We start from the raw sequence: 18,464 nt of genomic DNA, 5'->3' as shown, positions 1-18,464 counted from the left end.
CTGATGCCCTCTAGCGACTCCTTCTTTGGAGGTCTTTAAGCAGAGGCTTGACAGCCATATATCAAAAATGCTTTAATGGTGTTTCCTGCTTGGCAGGGGGTTGGGCTGGACAGCCCTTGTGGTCTCTTCCAACTCTATGATTCTATGACTCTGCCTCCCAAAGGCTTGCACAGCTGTTTGTTGTAGCAGAGACTGCCAGGAGGACTCCCAAGGAGAGGGGAGAGGGGAGGAGGCTGAGGGAGCACTCTACAAGGAAGGGTGATCGAAAAAGGGTGAAAGGCTGCCTGCTCTGCAGGCAAGGGTTGGCATAACTGGACTCCTGAGCCTCACAGGAGTGCCACAGAAAGAATGTAGTTGGTCAAGGGAGCCATGGACTCAAAAAGGTGGGAAACCTCTGACTTATAGAGTTCTGTATTGTGTAAGGGGAGTGGAAAGTGAGAACTTCCCCTCCTTCTCCTATAGTCCGGGAACTTGGGCTCTCTCCATGAACGACATGGGAACAGATTCGGGACAAACAAGCAAAAGTACTTGTGCATACAAAGCATATTGTTATAGATGGAGGGGGGCTCCCCTAACCCCTATAAATTATTAATAGTAGGATTTTGGGATGTGATGGGAGAAATACAAGCTGAAGAGGAATTCCTGAGCTAGCCTATGCAAAAGGACCTGGTGAAGCTAGGGCCATTAAGAAACAATACATTGAGAGCCACTGACAATGCAAAATAACTCTCCCCCACCTTGCCCTGAAGTGTGAACCGAGACTGAGGTTTGGAAGGTTGCCAGGGTAGCTACCGTGTTTCCCCTTTTTTAAGACACCGTCTTATAACTTTTTTTCCTCAAAAAAACACAGGGTGGCTTACTTTCGGTGGGGTGTCTTATTTTTTTTATTGCCGGTATGGTATTTATGGCTCAGGGCGCCGCTGGGCTCTCTTGAGTGCTCGGTGCTGCAGCAGCCACTGGTTCCGGGTGGCGGGGCGGCAGGCGTCCTTGACCAGGCCAGGCGGAGGCCGCTGGCTCAGGCGCTCCGCCCGCTGCTGCAGGGTGCTCCAAGCTCCTTGGCTGGGCCAGGCAAGGAAGAAGCAGTGAGCCCAGCGGTGGCGGCAAGCACGGAAGCAGTAGGGACGGCAGTGGATGAGAAGGCGGAGCACGGGGATGCAGCCAGCAAGGCGGGAGCACGATCAGCTGTTAAGCGACGCTCTTGGAGCGCCGCTTCACAGCTGATTGCGCTCCTGCAGTGCCGGCCGCATGGAGTGACTCTGTGAGTGGAGGTGCCTGTGGGGGTTGGTTTCCGCGGCGCAGAAGTATGGCTTATTTTCGGGGTATGTCTTATATTTCTCAAATCCTTAAAAACCCTGCCATGGCTTACTTTATGACTATGTATTAAAAAAGGGGAAACAGGGTAGGTGTGAGGCGACAGGAAAAGAGAGTTTTTTAGCAGGGTGTTCTGGGAAGAAGAAGGAAGAAGAAAGACTGGCATCCATCTTGGGCAGGCTGGCTGAAGGCTGGCTGCACTGCTGTGGGATACAAGCCCCTCTTGAAAAGACCATGCTGTAAGATCTGGACTCCCTCCAAGCAGACTGAAAGTGTAAACAGGTGAATAGACTAATATTTCTTAAAGCTACGACAGTCTGGCACAGGGATTCCTTGCCTGACACAGTTCTGCAGCTTGTAGTTTCATCCATATCCCAATTAATCAAAATCCTTTCCCTCCCCATCTGTAACAATATTATTAAGACTCCAGACAGCATGTGGCCACATCATTTCACTTTCTCCCAGCTTATATAACTGCAGCACACAACTGAGAACTTGAGTGATGAGAATGGTGGTGAAAGGGTACTTTGTACAATGGGAGGACCCTTTTGAAGCAGCAAACAGCTAGCTAAAGTCTTCCCTAACTTAAAAAAACACACAGAAGAGACCTATGGAAAGGGATGCTAAAGAGACTCATTTATGCACAAATGTCCTGGCATTCTGAAGTCTACAGTGGAATGACCTCCCCCCCCTTCTATTTCATGGGTTCCACCAGTTTTTGCCACAAATTAATGAGTGGTTTTTGGCTCCATGCAAGAAGGATTTTCAAATCACAACACTACATAACAATGTTGTGTATGTTACGCTGGCAGCACTGCTTCCAAACAACATTTCTGACCATTAGCTGCTATGGCAACCAATCACCTATACCAGGCCAACACCATAGGTATTCAAAGGCCTATTCTCTACTTAAAAGAAGCTGGATGTTTTTGAACATGATTTCTAATGTAATAAAAGTGTAATGGAAATGTCTAAATGTACCACCTCGGTCTCCTTGGAGGAAAGGTAGGATACGGTTGCAATAATAAATGAACATAAAATCAAGAGGGGGGGGGAAGGATGCGGGGAAACCCTGTACAGGCATTGGGGGGGGTGTTTACGACTCAAATTCTGAGCCTGGGATACTCACCTGGACCCAAGCCATTATTATTATTTTTTGCCTCCCCACTGATTTTGTCAGCCATAAAATCAAGATGAATGTTGCACGCCCAGCAGCATGGTGCAGTTCAACGGTGTATTGGACCAGGAGATGTGGGCTCAAATCTCTATGGAGCCATGAAGCATTATTGGGCAAGTCACACAATCTCTCAGCCTTAACCCACCTCAAAGGGTTGTTGTAAGCTTAAAATCGGAAGGGGGGGAAGAACCATGAACCATGCCCAGAGCTCCTTGGAGGAAGGGTGTGACACCATAAATGTAATAAATAGGAAGCTAATGGCTTACCAATAACAATAGCCATTTTCCCTCTCCATGCCTGAGCGCCTCTTATATGTTAGCATCTGCTTTGGCTGGAGCCATAGAAAATTATTCAGTACCGAGAGGCCATTTGGAAGAAAGCTCGTAGCACAATCCTTAATTAATTTCTGATTACACATACTGAATTTATCCATCCGCAGTGCAATTCTTCCCAGCTTCTATGCACTCTGCTTCTGCTTCTCCATAACATTAGGAGCCGAGTTATTTGTCTTTCTCAAAACTCAGGTACGGACACCGCTAATGGGACAACTCAGGGTGGAGTGGCTGCATGCCCTACGTTACAAAGGGCATGCCTTTGTTTGAAGGGGTTGTCCTGCCCAGCCCAAGTCCCGTTTAAAAGATAAAGAACCAAGAAATGAATAGTTGGAAGGGACCACGAGGGCCATCTAGTCCAACCCCCTGCAATGCAGGAATCTTTTGCCCAGCGTGGGGCTTGAACCAACAACCTTGAACTTAAGAGTCTCATACTCTACCATCAGAGCTGTCCAGTGAGACTTGTTACAGCCTGGTGCCCCTCCAGAGGTTTCCAGCCTACAACCCCTATCAGCCCCAGCCAATATGGCCATTAGTCAGGGATGATGGGAGTTGTAGTCCCTCCCAAAAATTGTGAAGGTTTCCAGATTGGGGAAAGCTGTTTCTAAACACATATTTCTAAATTTGAATAAGCAGACCTGTGTCTTCTCCTATGTTGGGTTTTGACCCTGTATTTCCCTTTTGCATTAAACGGTCACCTTAACTCAAAAGTAAGTAAGCCACTGCTGAGAGGCACTCTCCTCTTTCTGAACACTTCACACATTCAAGAGTTGAGTGCTGGCACTGCAAAGAGTTTCTGGGAGCGAGCCCTGGTGGTTGTGAACTCAAATTCAGAGCAGATGTTCCCAGATTGCGCACAACCTACCAGCTGATGCTTGTGACTCCAGAGCCATTGCCAAAGACAGAGACCTTTCTAAGCGCATGTATGCAAGACAGATGGTGGCTTGAGGTGAACTCATGTTTTCCCACCAATGGCATTTCAAACTTAGACTGGGCATACTCTTATTATTAGCAAGATTTTGGTGGTCATAACCCAGCCCCAACCCCCCAACAAGGTTGACTCAGAGAAGCAAGTCTTCAGAGTTCAATAAGATTTAATGTCTGTTATGTGTGCTTAGGGTCGCACCATTTAGAGGAGGGGGTGGGGAGCTGTGGCTCTCCAGCATGGACAATGGTCAGCTGCTATGGGCTGGATGGACAGAGGAGTGGTGGGAGGAACCAACTGGGGAACCCCCAAGGGAAGAAGGCTCAGAACCTGGGGGTTGGTGGTGGGATGAGTGGTCAGTGGAAGAAGAGGGAGCAGACTGAGAAGAGGAGGTGTCAGAGGCTGAAGAGGTAACAGGGCTTAGTGAGCTGGGAATGTCTGGGGCAGAGAGAAGTCAAGAATCATAGGCAGAAGTTGAAGCAGGTGAGCAGGCAGAGAGAGGACAAGAGGCAGAGATGAGTCAGGCTGGTGAAAAGTCATGGGTGTCTCCTCCTGCTGCTGCAACAAGATACCCTGCTCTCCCAGAACCAGAAGAGAGCTGAAACAAGTGGAGCAGTGGCAGGCTTCACGCAGGCGCAGTCTCTGATTGCTTGCAAGAAACCCTGGAGAGGAGAAGACATAGTCGGCTGTGGGGAGGCAACTGATTTCATGGCGCAAGACGTACAAGGCAGGTGAAACTTAGCCAAGATCGTGTTTTGCTAATGAAGAGTTAGCTCCAGCTTGGAACTGTGTTATTTACTGACCAGCTTGCTTTGTGACATCAGTGATGATGGAATCCAGCAAAATCTGGAGGACCAAATGTCCCCCTCCACTGTTTTAGAGGTTATCACTTACTGGAGGGAATCATTACTCAGTGAATACACGTTTATACATCTATTTACAAGATTATATATAGGGGCATAGTATTGCAACATAATATAATTTCTCTATATCCCCCTTCTGTTAACATGTCCTAGAGTATGGAGAACAGCACCCAGTGCATAAGATGGTGATCTACAGGACCTTAAGGGCTGCCTTTTCCCATACTTTCTTCCCCCTCATGCTGAGGAGGATGTTCTCCAGATTCTGCTTCATGGTGGTCAACTACTAGGCGCAGAGTCTTTTCATTAGTGGCCCCCAAGCTTTACTGTTTTAGATATAGTTGTTCCTTGCTATTTGAGGGCTTATCTACACCTGTTTGCCCCACCACTTCCCCCTGGGGAAATCCAATATTTAGCATTGAATCGGAACAAATGGGACTCGGGTTATCTGCAGACAGCTGTTTGTTCCAATTTAGTGACAAAGAGCAGGTTTTCCAGGGGAAAGTGTTGGGGCAAAGGCAAAGGCACTTGGACCCATGCCTATAATGCATAAGACAAACTGAAAACTGCTTGGACCCATGCTTTCTAGACACGGGACAAGTGTGAACGAGCCCTTAGTGATGTTTACCTCAGTGACTGATGATTTAATTTGATGCTCTTCTGTGATGTGCTTTTAAGTAAGCTACCTTGAACTTACTTTGTGGAAAAGGCAAGGTATGAGCATGTCAAATAAAAATAAAATGTGGGGATTCCTTTGGGATTATGCATGCACCTTGCACATTGCTGGAAGGGTTCTGCCCCACTGTGCCAGAGAAGGTTTTTGCACCGCTTGTACGACCTGTGGAAACCTGTTTCCGCATGCAGTTGGGTCAATAAGCAACTTTTACAGATGAATTGGACCTTAGAGAGAGTCCAGGTGAAAGTTCTGTGCTGAAGCAGAACACAGCCAAATGTTATGGCCATGTTTGCTTAGCATGGCATCCAGAACTGCAACCTGCCAGAGGCTCAGAGGAGGGTATTCCTGCCCCTCTTCTCTTTGGGGCATGGCCACAGCTGTGCTTGCTTGAGCACACTCACTTTGCAGCCAGTCCCCTTTCTCAAAGGGCAATTGCAGAATGTTATCCCTCTGCCCATCCAAATGCATTGCTGCTAAGAAGCCAGCTGGGCTCTGCTCCACGTATCTTGGCAAAGGCACCAGGAGCGGATTAGGTTGCCTACCAATATTTCAGTGAATTAGAGCTTAAAGCAGGGTGGGTAAGAGAGTGGGCAGCTGCATGTGTGTGTGTGTGTGTGTGTGTGTGGAGGGGTGGGGTGGGGGAAAGGGATGTTGATTTTGAGGTTGGCAGCACAATTCTGTTTACAGAGAAATTGAATTAAAAGTCCTGGACTGGAAACCACAGGCAATGCAAAGCACCTGCAATGCATGCTCCTAAATGCTTCTTTATTTATTGGGGTGGGGCGCATTATATCATGTCCTTCCTTCGTGTTTACGGCACCTCACAAAACATTTATAACAATAAAATCAAACAAAAATTAACAGCACAATTAGTAATGGAAACAGAGAGAGAGACAGGCATTACAGGTAAAAACAGCCATTAAAAACCATGTATCAACGTGGCAGGTCAAGTGCATGCTAAACTTTTTTTGGGTAGACCGGAGAAAGTAAGGAAAAAGTGGGGCCAAATGGCCAGGAGTTTCATAATATTGGCACAGCCACAAACATGCAACCAGTCTCGATCTGACAGGCAAGAACTCGCCAACACCCTCTGCACCAACTGAGATTTCCAGAGGCTTTTCAAAGCATTTTTTTACTGAGTATTGCAGGAACCTGATCTGGATGTAACCACGGTCAGGTCAGACATCAGGAATTTGTGTAGTTAGTGTGCCAAGCTGGGCACACTAGCTGGGCAAAAGCATCCCTCGCCACAGCTACTACCTGAATATTCAGGAGCAAACCCAGGCCCAGGAGTGTTCTTCCTAGATGACAAATATGATTCCCTCTCCCCCCCATCCCAAAGGAGGTGCTGCTCCACACAAAGCAGGTTGCGACACCTGTCCTTTGAATTGGCCCCTTTCCCGTCCAGGAACAACTCTGTTGTGTCTGGGCAAGCTTCAATTTCTTGGCTCTCGTCTATTCCATTATCACCTCCAGGCACTGATTCAAAACATCAACAGCGTCCTTAGAATCCAAAGGGAATGAGATGTGGAACGGTGTGTCACCTGCATATTGATAACAACACACGCTAAATCCCTGGAAACCCCTCTCAGCAATTCCATGCACACGTTAAATAGTAGGGAGGTTGGAATCTCCAGGTCATCATAGGTCAAATGCAAAGAAATGAGCAGGGGTCCCCCAACATGCACCAATGGAAATTCCCATTCAGGAAGGACTAAGACCAACATAAAACAGTGCCTCCCAAGCCCATCCTGTCCAGGTCATGCAGAAAGATATCATGGCTAATGGTACCGGGTGCTGCAGAGAGGTGCAGCAGAACCAACACTAGTATAGTACTCTATTCCGAACTAAAAACTGGAAAGCGTAATGCTGGTGGTCAACAAAAGAGGTTTAAAGACTCTCTCAAGGCAAATCTTTAAAAAATGTAGCATAAAAAACCAACAACTGGGAAACACTGGCTTGCAAGCGCTCCAACTGGAGATCAGCCTTTACCAAAAGTGTCATGGGAGACGCTCGAACTCAGGACAAAAGGGAGAAACGTGCTAAGAGGAAGGCACGTTTGGCAAACCCTCACCGTGATCAACTCCCACTCGGAAACCTATGTCCCCACTGTGGAAGGATGTGTGGACCCAGAATTGGCCTCCACAGTCACTTACGGACTCACTTTTTAAACCATGTTCATGGAAGACAATCTTACTCGGCCACGAGTGATCACTAAGGAAGAAGACGATCATGCAACAGGATGGCAAAAGTGGTCTTGGGTCTAAAGCCAGGCCTAGACTGGAATGAGCCTAGAGAATCCGTTCGGTCCAAGAAACTCTGAAACTGAGCTGCCATCACATGTTCTGGTATCCTCTTCTGAAAGCAAATGCTGTAGACTTGCTATAAATTATCCAACATAGTGGGATCCAGAAAGTGTGTCTTCAGAATGGTAATGTGGAAAGACAGTGTACAGGCAACGACCATTTTGTGCACATTCAAAGCATTTGCAACTATGCAGCGTGCATTAGCCACGAACCCGGAAGTGGCAGGGAAAGGGGGCGTAACAGGGCTTAATGGGGCAGAGTAGGCTCTGTTGTGCGCAAATTGGGGGTTGCCTGTACAAATTAAATATTAAATGGAACAAGAGTTAGCTTAAGGTTGAGTAGAAACTCAGTGGAGATTCAAACCCCACCCACCCCGGTTCATTAGATGGATCTGCTTAGCAGGGAGGGAGAAATTTGAATCTTAATTGCAGTACTAGCCTGGGCAGCTCAGTGCTGCCATGGACATAGGGATAAGGTTGTGTGTGTATGTGACGTGTGTGTGTGTCTTCCATGTGTATATTTGTAGAGCTGGGGTAACCAATGTATGTCCTACAGATGTTGATGGACTACAACTACCATTAGCTCCAGCCAGGAGTGATGGGAACTTTAGTACAACAACCTCTGGAAGGCACACCTTTCAATAACCCTGAGCACACACGCTAACAATCCTACATTTTATTGGAAATCTGTGACCAGTAAAATCTACTCCCTTTGTGAAGACAAATAGTTGTTTGGCTCAGTTATAGTATGTTTCATCTTTGATATCAGGCATCTGTTTGACTAATTAGAAATATGCTTAGAGGTTAGTGTGGGAATGTTCAGGGAGGCAGGAGAGGATATATTGTTTAATAATATCCTTCCCAACTTGTGTTAGCAAGTTCTATAATTTAGAATATACAGTAGTACCTCGGTTTGCAAACGCAATCCGTTCCGCGGAGGCATTCGCTCGCAGAGGCATTCGCATGCCAAAGGCACGCTTCTGCACGTGCGCGAAGTGCCAATAGAGCGCTTCTGCGCACGTGCACGCTGCGCAGATCGCGTCTTCAAATGCGCGAGCTGCACAGATCGCATCTGCGCATCCGACGTCGCGGATGTAAACACTTCCAGGTCCGCGGCGTTCGTAAACGGAGGTTTTCATAAATGGAGGTAGTCGTAAATTGACGTTCCACTGTAATTTGTTTGGGAAAGGGCTCTCGGAACTCCCTAGGAGCTGATGGGAGAGACGGGCTGGATTTGTTTCTGCATTATGCCTGGGGATCGTTCTTGCCCCCGGCTGACCCGACAATATCAACTGCTGGTATGTGGCCCTTGTGAATGTGGCCCTTGAATGGAAGACTAGAGAAGCCAAAACAGACTTTGCAGGATTGGTGCCTTTTCCTCCTAGAAGCCCACCCTCCACACCCAGGGGACTACTTTGTTCTGCCTTCAAAGATGTCGAAGGCAGCTTCACACATAGACAGCAGGTTGTAAAGCTCTGAAGATATGAGTGGTGGTTGCTGGGGTACTAATGAGAGACTAAACAATAGGCCTATATTTTGGTTCCATGGATATTATGAGATTCTGCTTCATGGCAAATGGCTTGACTGGAGAGTCTTTAACAGGCATCCCCAAACTTCGGCCCTCCAGATGTTTTGGACTACAAAACCCATCTTTCCCAACCACTGGTCCTGTTAGCTAGGGATCATGGGAGTTGTAGGCCAAAACATCTGAAGGGCCGCAGTTTGGGGATGCCTGGTCTTTAAGGTAATCCTATCATTTGCTCTGAGTCCTCAAGAGAAAAATTGAACAGAAGATTCTCAGGGGGCAGCCTAGATGGGTTTCTGAGCTACAGGGCAATATCAAAAGACAAAATAAATCATGAGGTATTTTTTTTTCCTTTCTGAACTAGACTTCAGAGTCTGCCTGACCTTTGTCTTATCCAGAAAGTTATTTCATCTACACTACCTAGGCATCACATACCCTGCAACAAAAACATCTTGTTCCACCTTTAATGGTCATAAATTGGTGACCAGCACATAAAATAAAAGCCCACTCATAAAGACTAGTGCCAATAAAACAAATAAAGGTGTATAAACTTCCAAAATGAGATACATTTTCTTTTTTTTACAGTTTGTTTAATGGCTCTAAACTCAATATCAGGAGCAGATGGGTGCAGCTTTCGCATGCACCATTGTTTGACACACAAACAAGTCAGTAAGCTCTTTATAATATTATCCAACAACTTCCAGTCACTTCAACCCAAAGCGTCTTCTTCAGTGACTCAGAGTTATAAGCAATACATAAAGAGAACACTTAGACTCTCTCATTTGTTTACAAGGGCAGCTACTTTTTCTTAAGCCATCAGGATTCATCTAGGCAAAGCACCTAAGGGAAATGGATGTGTATTGATCAACTTAAAAACTTATATAAAAATGAATGTAGAGTAAGGCTGTGATTCACCTCGGTGGACAAATGAAAACTCCCAGTGACTTGATGTGTGTCTGACACACACACACAGAACTCAGGTGTTCACACACAAGACATTTAAACCACATCTAATCCCTCCCAAAGAATCATGGGAACTGTAGCTCTGTGAGGAGTAATCAACAGCTCCCAGGAATCTTTTTTTCTTTGGGGCTTGGGGTGTGGAGCAATACACTTTAAATGTGCTTTATACATCTGGTGTGTAAGCAGCCTGTACGTCACAAGTTGGTCAGGATGATATCTACCCTTATTTATTGGCAATAAGTGCCTGAAAATTACACTTCTTGGTATCATCAGCCGGCAACAAATTCTGCTTCCATTGCTGATCTAATTCTTTTTCCTTTCCTTTCCCCCTGGCATTGCATGGCTTCCAGTAGCCATGTGTTCCACATATTTAACTGTGTTCAGGTTAAAAAAAAGAGAGCTCCCTTTTGCTAGCTGGCAACCTCACTATTTATTTCACTTGAGAATGTGTACAAATATTTTGGGCTGTATCCAATGTTAGTCCTACTCAGAGCAAGCCCATTGGAATTAATGGATGTGACTCACTTAGGTACATTAATTTCAATAGGTCTACTGAACTTAGCTGGATGCTAGGCTTTATTCTGATACCAGCAGAAGCCTCTGTGGTTCAGATAAATAATAGGACTATATTTAACATTTATACAGTATTGGTAGCTTGCATCTTTATTAGCCTCACAATATCCCTGTGAATTAGGTTATTTCAAATCTGATTTCTTTTGAGATGGGAACCTGAGACTTGTGGCAACAATGCTGGGATTTGAGCTTAGTCTCTCTCTTGTGCCACATTATGACATCTGCATAGGCTCCTTAGGAAATTTGGGTTTTATGTGGTAGGCCAATACAGCAAATGAAATTAACATAGAAGACACAGATTTCCTCAGGCCAATCTCCACAGAAGCATGCTGCCACATCCTACAGTCCACTAACGCATGTAGGAAAACCCAGGGCTTAGTCTGTAGGAATGCTCATGCACTGCAGATCTGGCAACGTATTGGCAGCCTTCTGCTGCTCCTGCACTTATCTAGCCAGAATACGGAAAATTCAGATATTGTGCACAATACCCCCCCCAAAAAAAGTTTGGAGTTGTGTATGTGCAAAAAATGTGCCATAAGCAGGCATGCACGCAAGTGGCAGGCTGATTGCCTGTGGCTTTATAGTGGTGGTGCTTTAGTGTAAAGCTGCAAAACTTTAGTGGCGCTGTTGTTTTAATGGAAAGTTCTGGTTTATGGGATTATTTCTAGCAAACAGCAATATTATCAAAGGAAAATAATGAAAATACTGATAATATGAGTTACATGGCCAACCTTTCCCACCCCTCCCCAAAAAACTAAGATCCAGTAAATTTATTGAATAGTATTCCACCACCACCCAAAAGGCCAGGAGAGAAACCTCATTGCCCAGAGATAGATTTTTAACGAAACAGTCATTTTTGTGTAATTGGATACATTATCCAAAGTCTGTGCTTTTAAAACCAGTGGGATTGATTCTAGGTTTACAATAAAAACCCGAGTCAGCCCCTTTTCAACAATCTGTCACAACACAGGTGCGAGTTGGGCAGTGCCCAGGGAAGCAGGCTACCTTAATATCCTAGAAGTTTTAAGCAGCGGTACCCAAACTAGGATGAGCAATGCTCTGAAATATATCCAGGCATCAAGCCCCCTGTTACTGCCTGCCCCACATTCCACAATCAATATCGGCAGGCAAAAGATGGAGCTTCTTCGCACTTGCTAGTTCTGACCTTCAAGCAAAGCAAACACAGAGAAGGAAAGGCAACAGAGACGTGCTACTCACTTTGTCCTTCAAATTTCCTGATGATTGTATCCAAGTAGGTGTTCTGGGGGGCAACGTGCCCCCTCCTGACAGGCATCTTCAAATTCTCGTCCACATCCAATGACTAAAAAGAAAGTTCCGCTCTGAGAAGATGGCTTGGTATGTTCACGCAATTTCTCTCTCTCTCTCTTTTGGGTGGGAGAAGAAGACGCGACCTGTCCTGGTGAAGCCTTGGAAAAGGGGGAAGCCCTCCCTCCCCTCCTCTAGGTTCCCTTAGTTTGTGGCCAATGCAATTCCATCAAAGGCGGGGGTGGGTCGTTGTGAACCAAGGGGGAAAGATGAGCACCAAAGGAAAAGAGATGGGGTCTCCGGGAGGCACCACGTTTGTTTGGGTCCCCCCCCTCCCTTAAAAAGAAAACGATGATGATGCTTAGTCATCAGTGTCCCATTCCATATATGTCTCCCGAAGAGAGTTGTCAGCAGCAACAGCTGTTAATCTGACAATAGCCAGCAGCCACCTCCCATCCCTCTTCTTGGGATGCTAAATAGACAAGGACCTGAAAGAACTCGCTGCCTCTCTGCTCTAACAGCTCAGCACCGTGGGTGCTGGAGGGGAGGCTTCGGGCTGCCTGGGAGGAGGGTGCGGGCGCGTGGGAGGGGTCTCCTCCTCTCCTCTCCTCCCCCCACCCGTTTCGGTTCCTTCACAGAGCCAGAGGCAAGGCAATCCTTTCCGACCCAGATGAGAGCGGGAGCTGTTCGCAAGCTGTGGTGCTGAAGTGCCCGTCCAAGGGAGGATGCCACCCGGGGTTGCCGGCTGGTAATCCGTGGGCGGAAGGAGAGCCGGTGGGGTGGGGCGGGGGCAGCGAAAAAAAGGGGCAGGGAAGCAGCGGCTGACTCCCAGCAGAAGAAACTTGCGAGATGACATTTTGCTTAGACCGCTTTGTTCAGCTGTGCTTGCGAGCATGCTTTTTTTTTGGCACTGCACTCTCAAGTCTTTTGCTTGGGGGTCAGAGAAGGAGACGTGGAGGAAACAAAGGATTCCTGCCCCATCACTCAAGAAGAGATGGAGATCTCACCCTCGCTCCTCAGCAGACACCTCGCCGTCTAGCACTTGGCATCCATCCCACATAGCTATAGTAATAAAGCTGTAACAAGATTCAGGGTTTGTTCGAAACATGCTGCTGAAAACATTTTGTGCAGTGTGGGGAAACTGCAATGAGAACTAAGTTTTTGTGCAGTGGAGCTTATAGGATTTGATAAGGAGCTGTATTTGTTTAAAAAGATGATAAAACATGTTTGCTCTCAACTTCAAACCTTATATTAATAGAAGGCCATCATATTCTTCTACCCACTTCCACAGTGAAACAGAAATGTCCAAAAACCATAAAATTGTCTAGTTGGAAGGGACCCCGAGAGTCATCTAGTCCAATCCCCTGCAATGCAGGAAACTTTCGCCCAATGTGGGCCTCGAACCCACAATCCTGAGATGAAGGGTCTCATGCTATGCCATTGGTATGGGCACATTGGTTTGGGTCCTACCCTCTGGAGCAGGAGACAGTATATTCTATGCTCCATCTTCTATGTGACAGCCTTTTAGATATTTGAAGATAGCTATCATATCTCCTCTCAGTCTCCTCTTATCCAGGCTAAACATACCCAACTCCCTCAACTGTTCCTCATCAGGCTTGGTTTTCAGACCCTTCATCATCTTGGTTGCTCTCCTCTGCATACCTTCTAGCTTGTCAATATCCTTCTTAAATGTCTTCCTCATCATCTTTGGTGATCACTCGTAGCCGAGTAAGATTGTGCTCTATGAATATGGTCTTAACAGTGTGTCGGTAGGTGACTGTGGAGGCCAATTCTGGATCCGCACATCTTAAATGTAACAGTGTAGCAGTCTCTGCATATCTTAGGGACTCCTCAAATACAAAGAATGGCGTTAGTTTGTAAATCATAAAGAAAACAAGTTACCCTCATTTCCCAAACAGCCAGACAAACATCTGTCCTCAGCAACTTCAAGCCTCATGAAGCTTGTAAACTCTTCTCTGCACTGTAAGGGGTGGAAGAAAAGGGAAAGGAACAACTTTTCCTTTCCCCTAAAAAGTGACAGAAATAGCTTGTGCACACATGCAAGCGTCATTTCTGGTGTACTTCCAGGTAGGAGGAGGCTTCTGCACATGCGCACAAGCTATTTCCGGCGCTTTCCAGGTCGGGAGTGTGCCAGAAATAGCATTTGCACATGCGCATGGGCACACACAGCCACGTGCTCCCCCACCCTCTGGCCAACCACACAATCAGCGCGGCGGGCATCCAGCCCAAAGCCGGGTAAGTTTGGGGACCCCTGCATAAGAGACCCCTGCATAAGACCATTGGTCTATCTAGCTCAGGCACCCCCAAACTTGGCCCTCCAGATGTTTTGGGACTACAACTCCCATCATCCCTAGCTAACAGGACCAGTGGTCAGAGATGATGGGTGCTGTAGTCCCAAAACATCTGGAGGGCTGAGTTTGGGGGTGCCTGATCTAGCTCAGTATTCACTGCATGGAATTGCTGGAGCCTGAGCCTGAGCTATGGCCCTTCCCCTGTCTGTCTATTTCCCTTCCCTCTTCTCTGTTCTCATGCTGCTTGTGCAGTTGTGGAGCTGGGAAGCTTCAAATAAACCCTAGCAAGTTTTGGGCTGGAACAATTACTTAGGACCTTGGTACCGGTATACCCATCAACTCTGGAATTGGAGCACTGTTGGTTCAAGTTCAAATCCATTTGCGGATTCTCGCAAAAGCATCCTCCTTCAGTCTTCCTTTCTCATATTACCTTCACTTCTTTTTTCCTTCACTCCAAGATTTATGTTGTTTTCTGCACGGTGTCTTGCCAACAGTATTGAAAGAGGGCAGGAGCAGACAGGTCCCGAATGGCAGTACTAAATTATGGAATTCTGCAGGGAAGGATTTTATTATTTCGCTGCTGTGGGAGTTGGGGCAAAATATGTAACCTACTAACTAGATTCCACTTAGTTTCATCATCGCTGACTGAGATAAGCTAGTAAACAAGCATGATGGGGGTGGGGGTGGGGAGAAAAGCAGCTTGTCAAAGAGCCTTTACTTCATTGAAGCCAGGAATGTTTTTCATTGCATCTCACATGGTACAACAGACCCCTTTCAACAGCAACAGGCTTTGGACCAGTAAAACTTATTACCCAATTTCCTTCCCATCATGCCTTCTCCTTCTGTAGCACTGCAGTCATGGACTTTATAGCAGATGTGGATGAGCTGGACTGTGTTTACTATTCTTCTTTGAGAGAAAAGAGGGATACATTTGCTGATATAGCTCCTTCCTGACTCAGGCTATGTGTGGCTTGAAACACGACAAGGTTGATTCCGGCCCCCCTGCCCCTCACTGCATTTCAAGTCCCTTTCTTACATTGCTGTACATACCAGAGGTGGGGTGGGGTGGGGTGACGACGTCCAATTCACATCACACACATGCAATGGCTGCCTGAAACACACACATTTTAGCTTAACTGCAGCTTCTGTTTTCTATTCGGATGAAACACAGTTTTAGGCAAAGCAAAGGAGTATTTATCAAGAAGGTACAGGCTACCAATGGATTGTGGCTAATGTTATGCGTACTCAGTGGTGGCAACATGCTGGAGCTGGAGTAAACACGAATGCATACACAGTGCTTGCAATAAATTACCTGAGCCAGTGGGGAGGCGATAGGCAGACCAGCAGCCTGTTCTTCCCTTACTGATTCTTCTTGAGTAACTGCTACCTGTAGATTGTTTTAATTTTCTGCAAGATAATTTCATTGGTATTTCATAAGGCAACAAACCAGTACAACAGTGGTGGGGCAGGAGATAGAATAGAGAAGAGAAATAGACATTAGTTTAAATCTCTTTTACTCAGTGCATTATCCCTCCATAGTTAGGGTTGCCATATTTTGAAGAGCCAAAAAAAGAGGACACATTTGCCAACTTCTACTTTTAACTATGGATAGTTATGACGACTCTAGCCATGAAAACAATGACTAAGCAGCTGGGCGGCCTGGGGGGGGGAGAGGAAAGGGTCTGATAACAGCAACTGCTGCTGCTCTTACTACTACAAACAAGCAACAAACAACAACAACAATTTTATTATTTTATTATTTATACCAGGCATCCCCAAACTGCGGCCCTCCAGATGTTTTGGCCTACAACTCCCATGTTCCCTAGCTAACAGGACCAGTGGTTGGGGAAGATGGGAATTGTAGTCCAAAACATCTGGAGGGCCGAAGTTTGGGGATACCTGATTTATACCCTGCCCTTCTGACTGAGTTGCCCCAGCCACTTTGGGCAGCGTCCAACACATACTGTATAAAAACATAATAAAACATCAAACATTAAAAACTTCCTGATACAGGGCTGCCTTCAGATGTCTTGTAAAAGTTATATAGTTACTCATCTCCTTGACATCTGAAGGGAGGGTATTCCACAGGCATGACTACTGAGAAGGCCCTCTGCCTGGTTCCCTGTAGCTTCACTTCTCGCAGTGAGGGAACTGCCAGAAGGCCCTCGGAGCTGGACCTCAGTGTCCGGACTCAACAATGGGGGTGTATACCTTCAGGTATACTGGGCCGAGGCCATTTAGGGCTTTAAAGCTCAGCACCAACACTTTGAATTGTGCTCAGAAACACACCGGGACCCGGCATAGATTCATTAGGACTGGTGTTATATGGTCCTGGCAGCTGTTCCCAGATCTTCTTATCTGATTTAGTTTTGTAACTGATAAAGGGCAACTAAAAATGATACCAAATGAGTCATGCCTAACCTGCCTTTGCACCACATCTCTATGTTGTATTAAATGCTCAGGAAGCCCTATATCCCAAACCATTATGGATGGACCTTTGGGGTCCTTGCAATGCTGAGCAACTTCCATCCATGCCACAGCTAGCAATAGGGGGTGATCAGATCTTTGTGGGTCATCAAAGGATTTGAGGGATTCTCTAAAGTTAACAGAGCCAGCTTTGGGTCAGGATTTAGTTGCTCACCGGTGATAACTGAGATGACTTGAAAGATCAGATGTCAGAATCCAGAGGTGCTGGTGCAATCCTGCCATAGATGCAAAGAAGACCTGCATGCATAGGAAACTACCTATGGAGCAGTGCTCCAGAGTTTCAGGCAGGATTGAACCTGCATGCAAGGCATATGTTCTGCCACTACGCTATGGCCATTTCCTGCACAGTCCATGTTGATGCCCTCTTTCCCTCCATGTCTGGTAAAAAAAATCTGGCGAGCCAGATGCTTGCTGGGATGCTCTGAGCGAGATGAGGTGGCTGGTGTTTTCTGTTTGTTTGTCTTAAGCTAATTAATCAGGATGCCAGCAGCTCAGCTGCTGCACTATGAATAAAATCATCAGATGCCCCTGGGGAAACAATATAATTTCCATTTCCAGAGACATTATATAGAATAAAAGTTTACCCTTCTGAGCCCATAGGAGCAGCCATTTCTTTTCCACCCAATGCACCTGGAAATGGAAGTGCCATCCTTTTTCCAAAGGCATTTGAGGACTCAATTTGCAGCATGGCGTGGGAGCTGCTGGCTTGCCTTTGAATTATTTCAGTTTTTATACGAAGGAAGGCAACCACCTACCAGCCAGCTCATCTCACAGTAAGACCTCCTGCCATGGATTTGCACACCCAGGCACCCTATTTATTTGCTTAATTGGAAGTGGGTAGCTGTTATTGATGAGTTGGGGCAGTTAATTGGAAGGGAAATGATTTTGGAGCAGGATCTGGGTAGGGAATTAATTGGGAGCAAATTAACTGAATAGGGACTGATGGGCTGGGCTGGGGTGCAAATTAATTAAAGTGGTTTTCTTTTAAAAATCATTTGGTGTGATTTGGCTGGGAAATTGTCTTGCCTTCTGAAAAATTTTACATACGGTACTTGAAATGGTTTATGAATTTGCCTCCATGCATTTGAACTAGCATATGCAAATTCTATGCAAATTTGTACCACCATCCTTTGAAAAGTGGTGCAGATACTCTTCGTTGGTGGTGTGTAAGTGGCCCACCAGCCTACTGCCCATGTTATCCCCTTCCCCTCAAGCACGACTCTTGAGCCCTTTAGGATTTTATAATACTGCTGGGTAAGTTTCTAGGAGGGTGGGAAAGGAAAGAAAAATGTCTTCTGTGAATTTCTAATAATGCTATAAGGTGCCAGTTCCCAACTTCCTGAGAAGCATTCCTGTTAGGGGCTGGAGATATTTTGCAATGCTTTGTTGCAGGCCCCCACTGGTCAAGTAGAATCATCTTCCCTTGGCATCAGATCCAAGTTTGATGACTTCTCCGTATAACTCATCCCTTCCATTCCCTGCCCCTTCTGGAGCTTCTGCAACGCCATGTCCAATAGGCCGCTGCCACTGTGGTCTCCTCCTTGCCAAAATGTCCTTCTTGCTGTTCTCCTTCATAATGACCTTCGATAGAGAGAGAAAACTCTACAGAGTGCTCCTCCCCTCTCTGCCTTGCCCAAAGGCCAGAAGAAGAATGGCCATTCTAAGGGTACGCTTTCTTTTCTCGGTTGTTGTACTACATAATTTCTCAGGCATGAAATTGGTCTAAGCGAATTACAGTCCATTACCATCTCT

The 18,464-nt window shown here is 46.3% G+C and overlaps 1 protein-coding gene across 1 annotated transcript in view; it reads right to left on the bottom strand.

The window, feature by feature from the left end:
- The window catches only part of KCNH6 (potassium voltage-gated channel subfamily H member 6), a 111,319-nt gene extending 99,378 nt beyond the window's left edge, over positions 1-11,941 (bottom strand). Inside the window, exon 1 of the mRNA XM_035135609.2 lies at positions 11,866-11,941. Coding sequence (XP_034991500.2) covers positions 11,866-11,941 — 76 coding nt within the window. The remainder of the gene's footprint in view (positions 1-11,865) is intronic.
- Between the last annotated feature and the right edge of the window lie 6,523 nt (positions 11,942-18,464).

Source organism: Zootoca vivipara, chromosome 13 (assembly GCF_963506605.1).
Source record: "Zootoca vivipara chromosome 13, rZooViv1.1, whole genome shotgun sequence".
NCBI lineage: Eukaryota > Metazoa > Chordata > Lepidosauria > Squamata > Lacertidae > Zootoca > Zootoca vivipara.
Note: the sequence above shows the minus strand (reverse complement) of the source record. Positions and strands in the feature narration are given on the sequence as shown.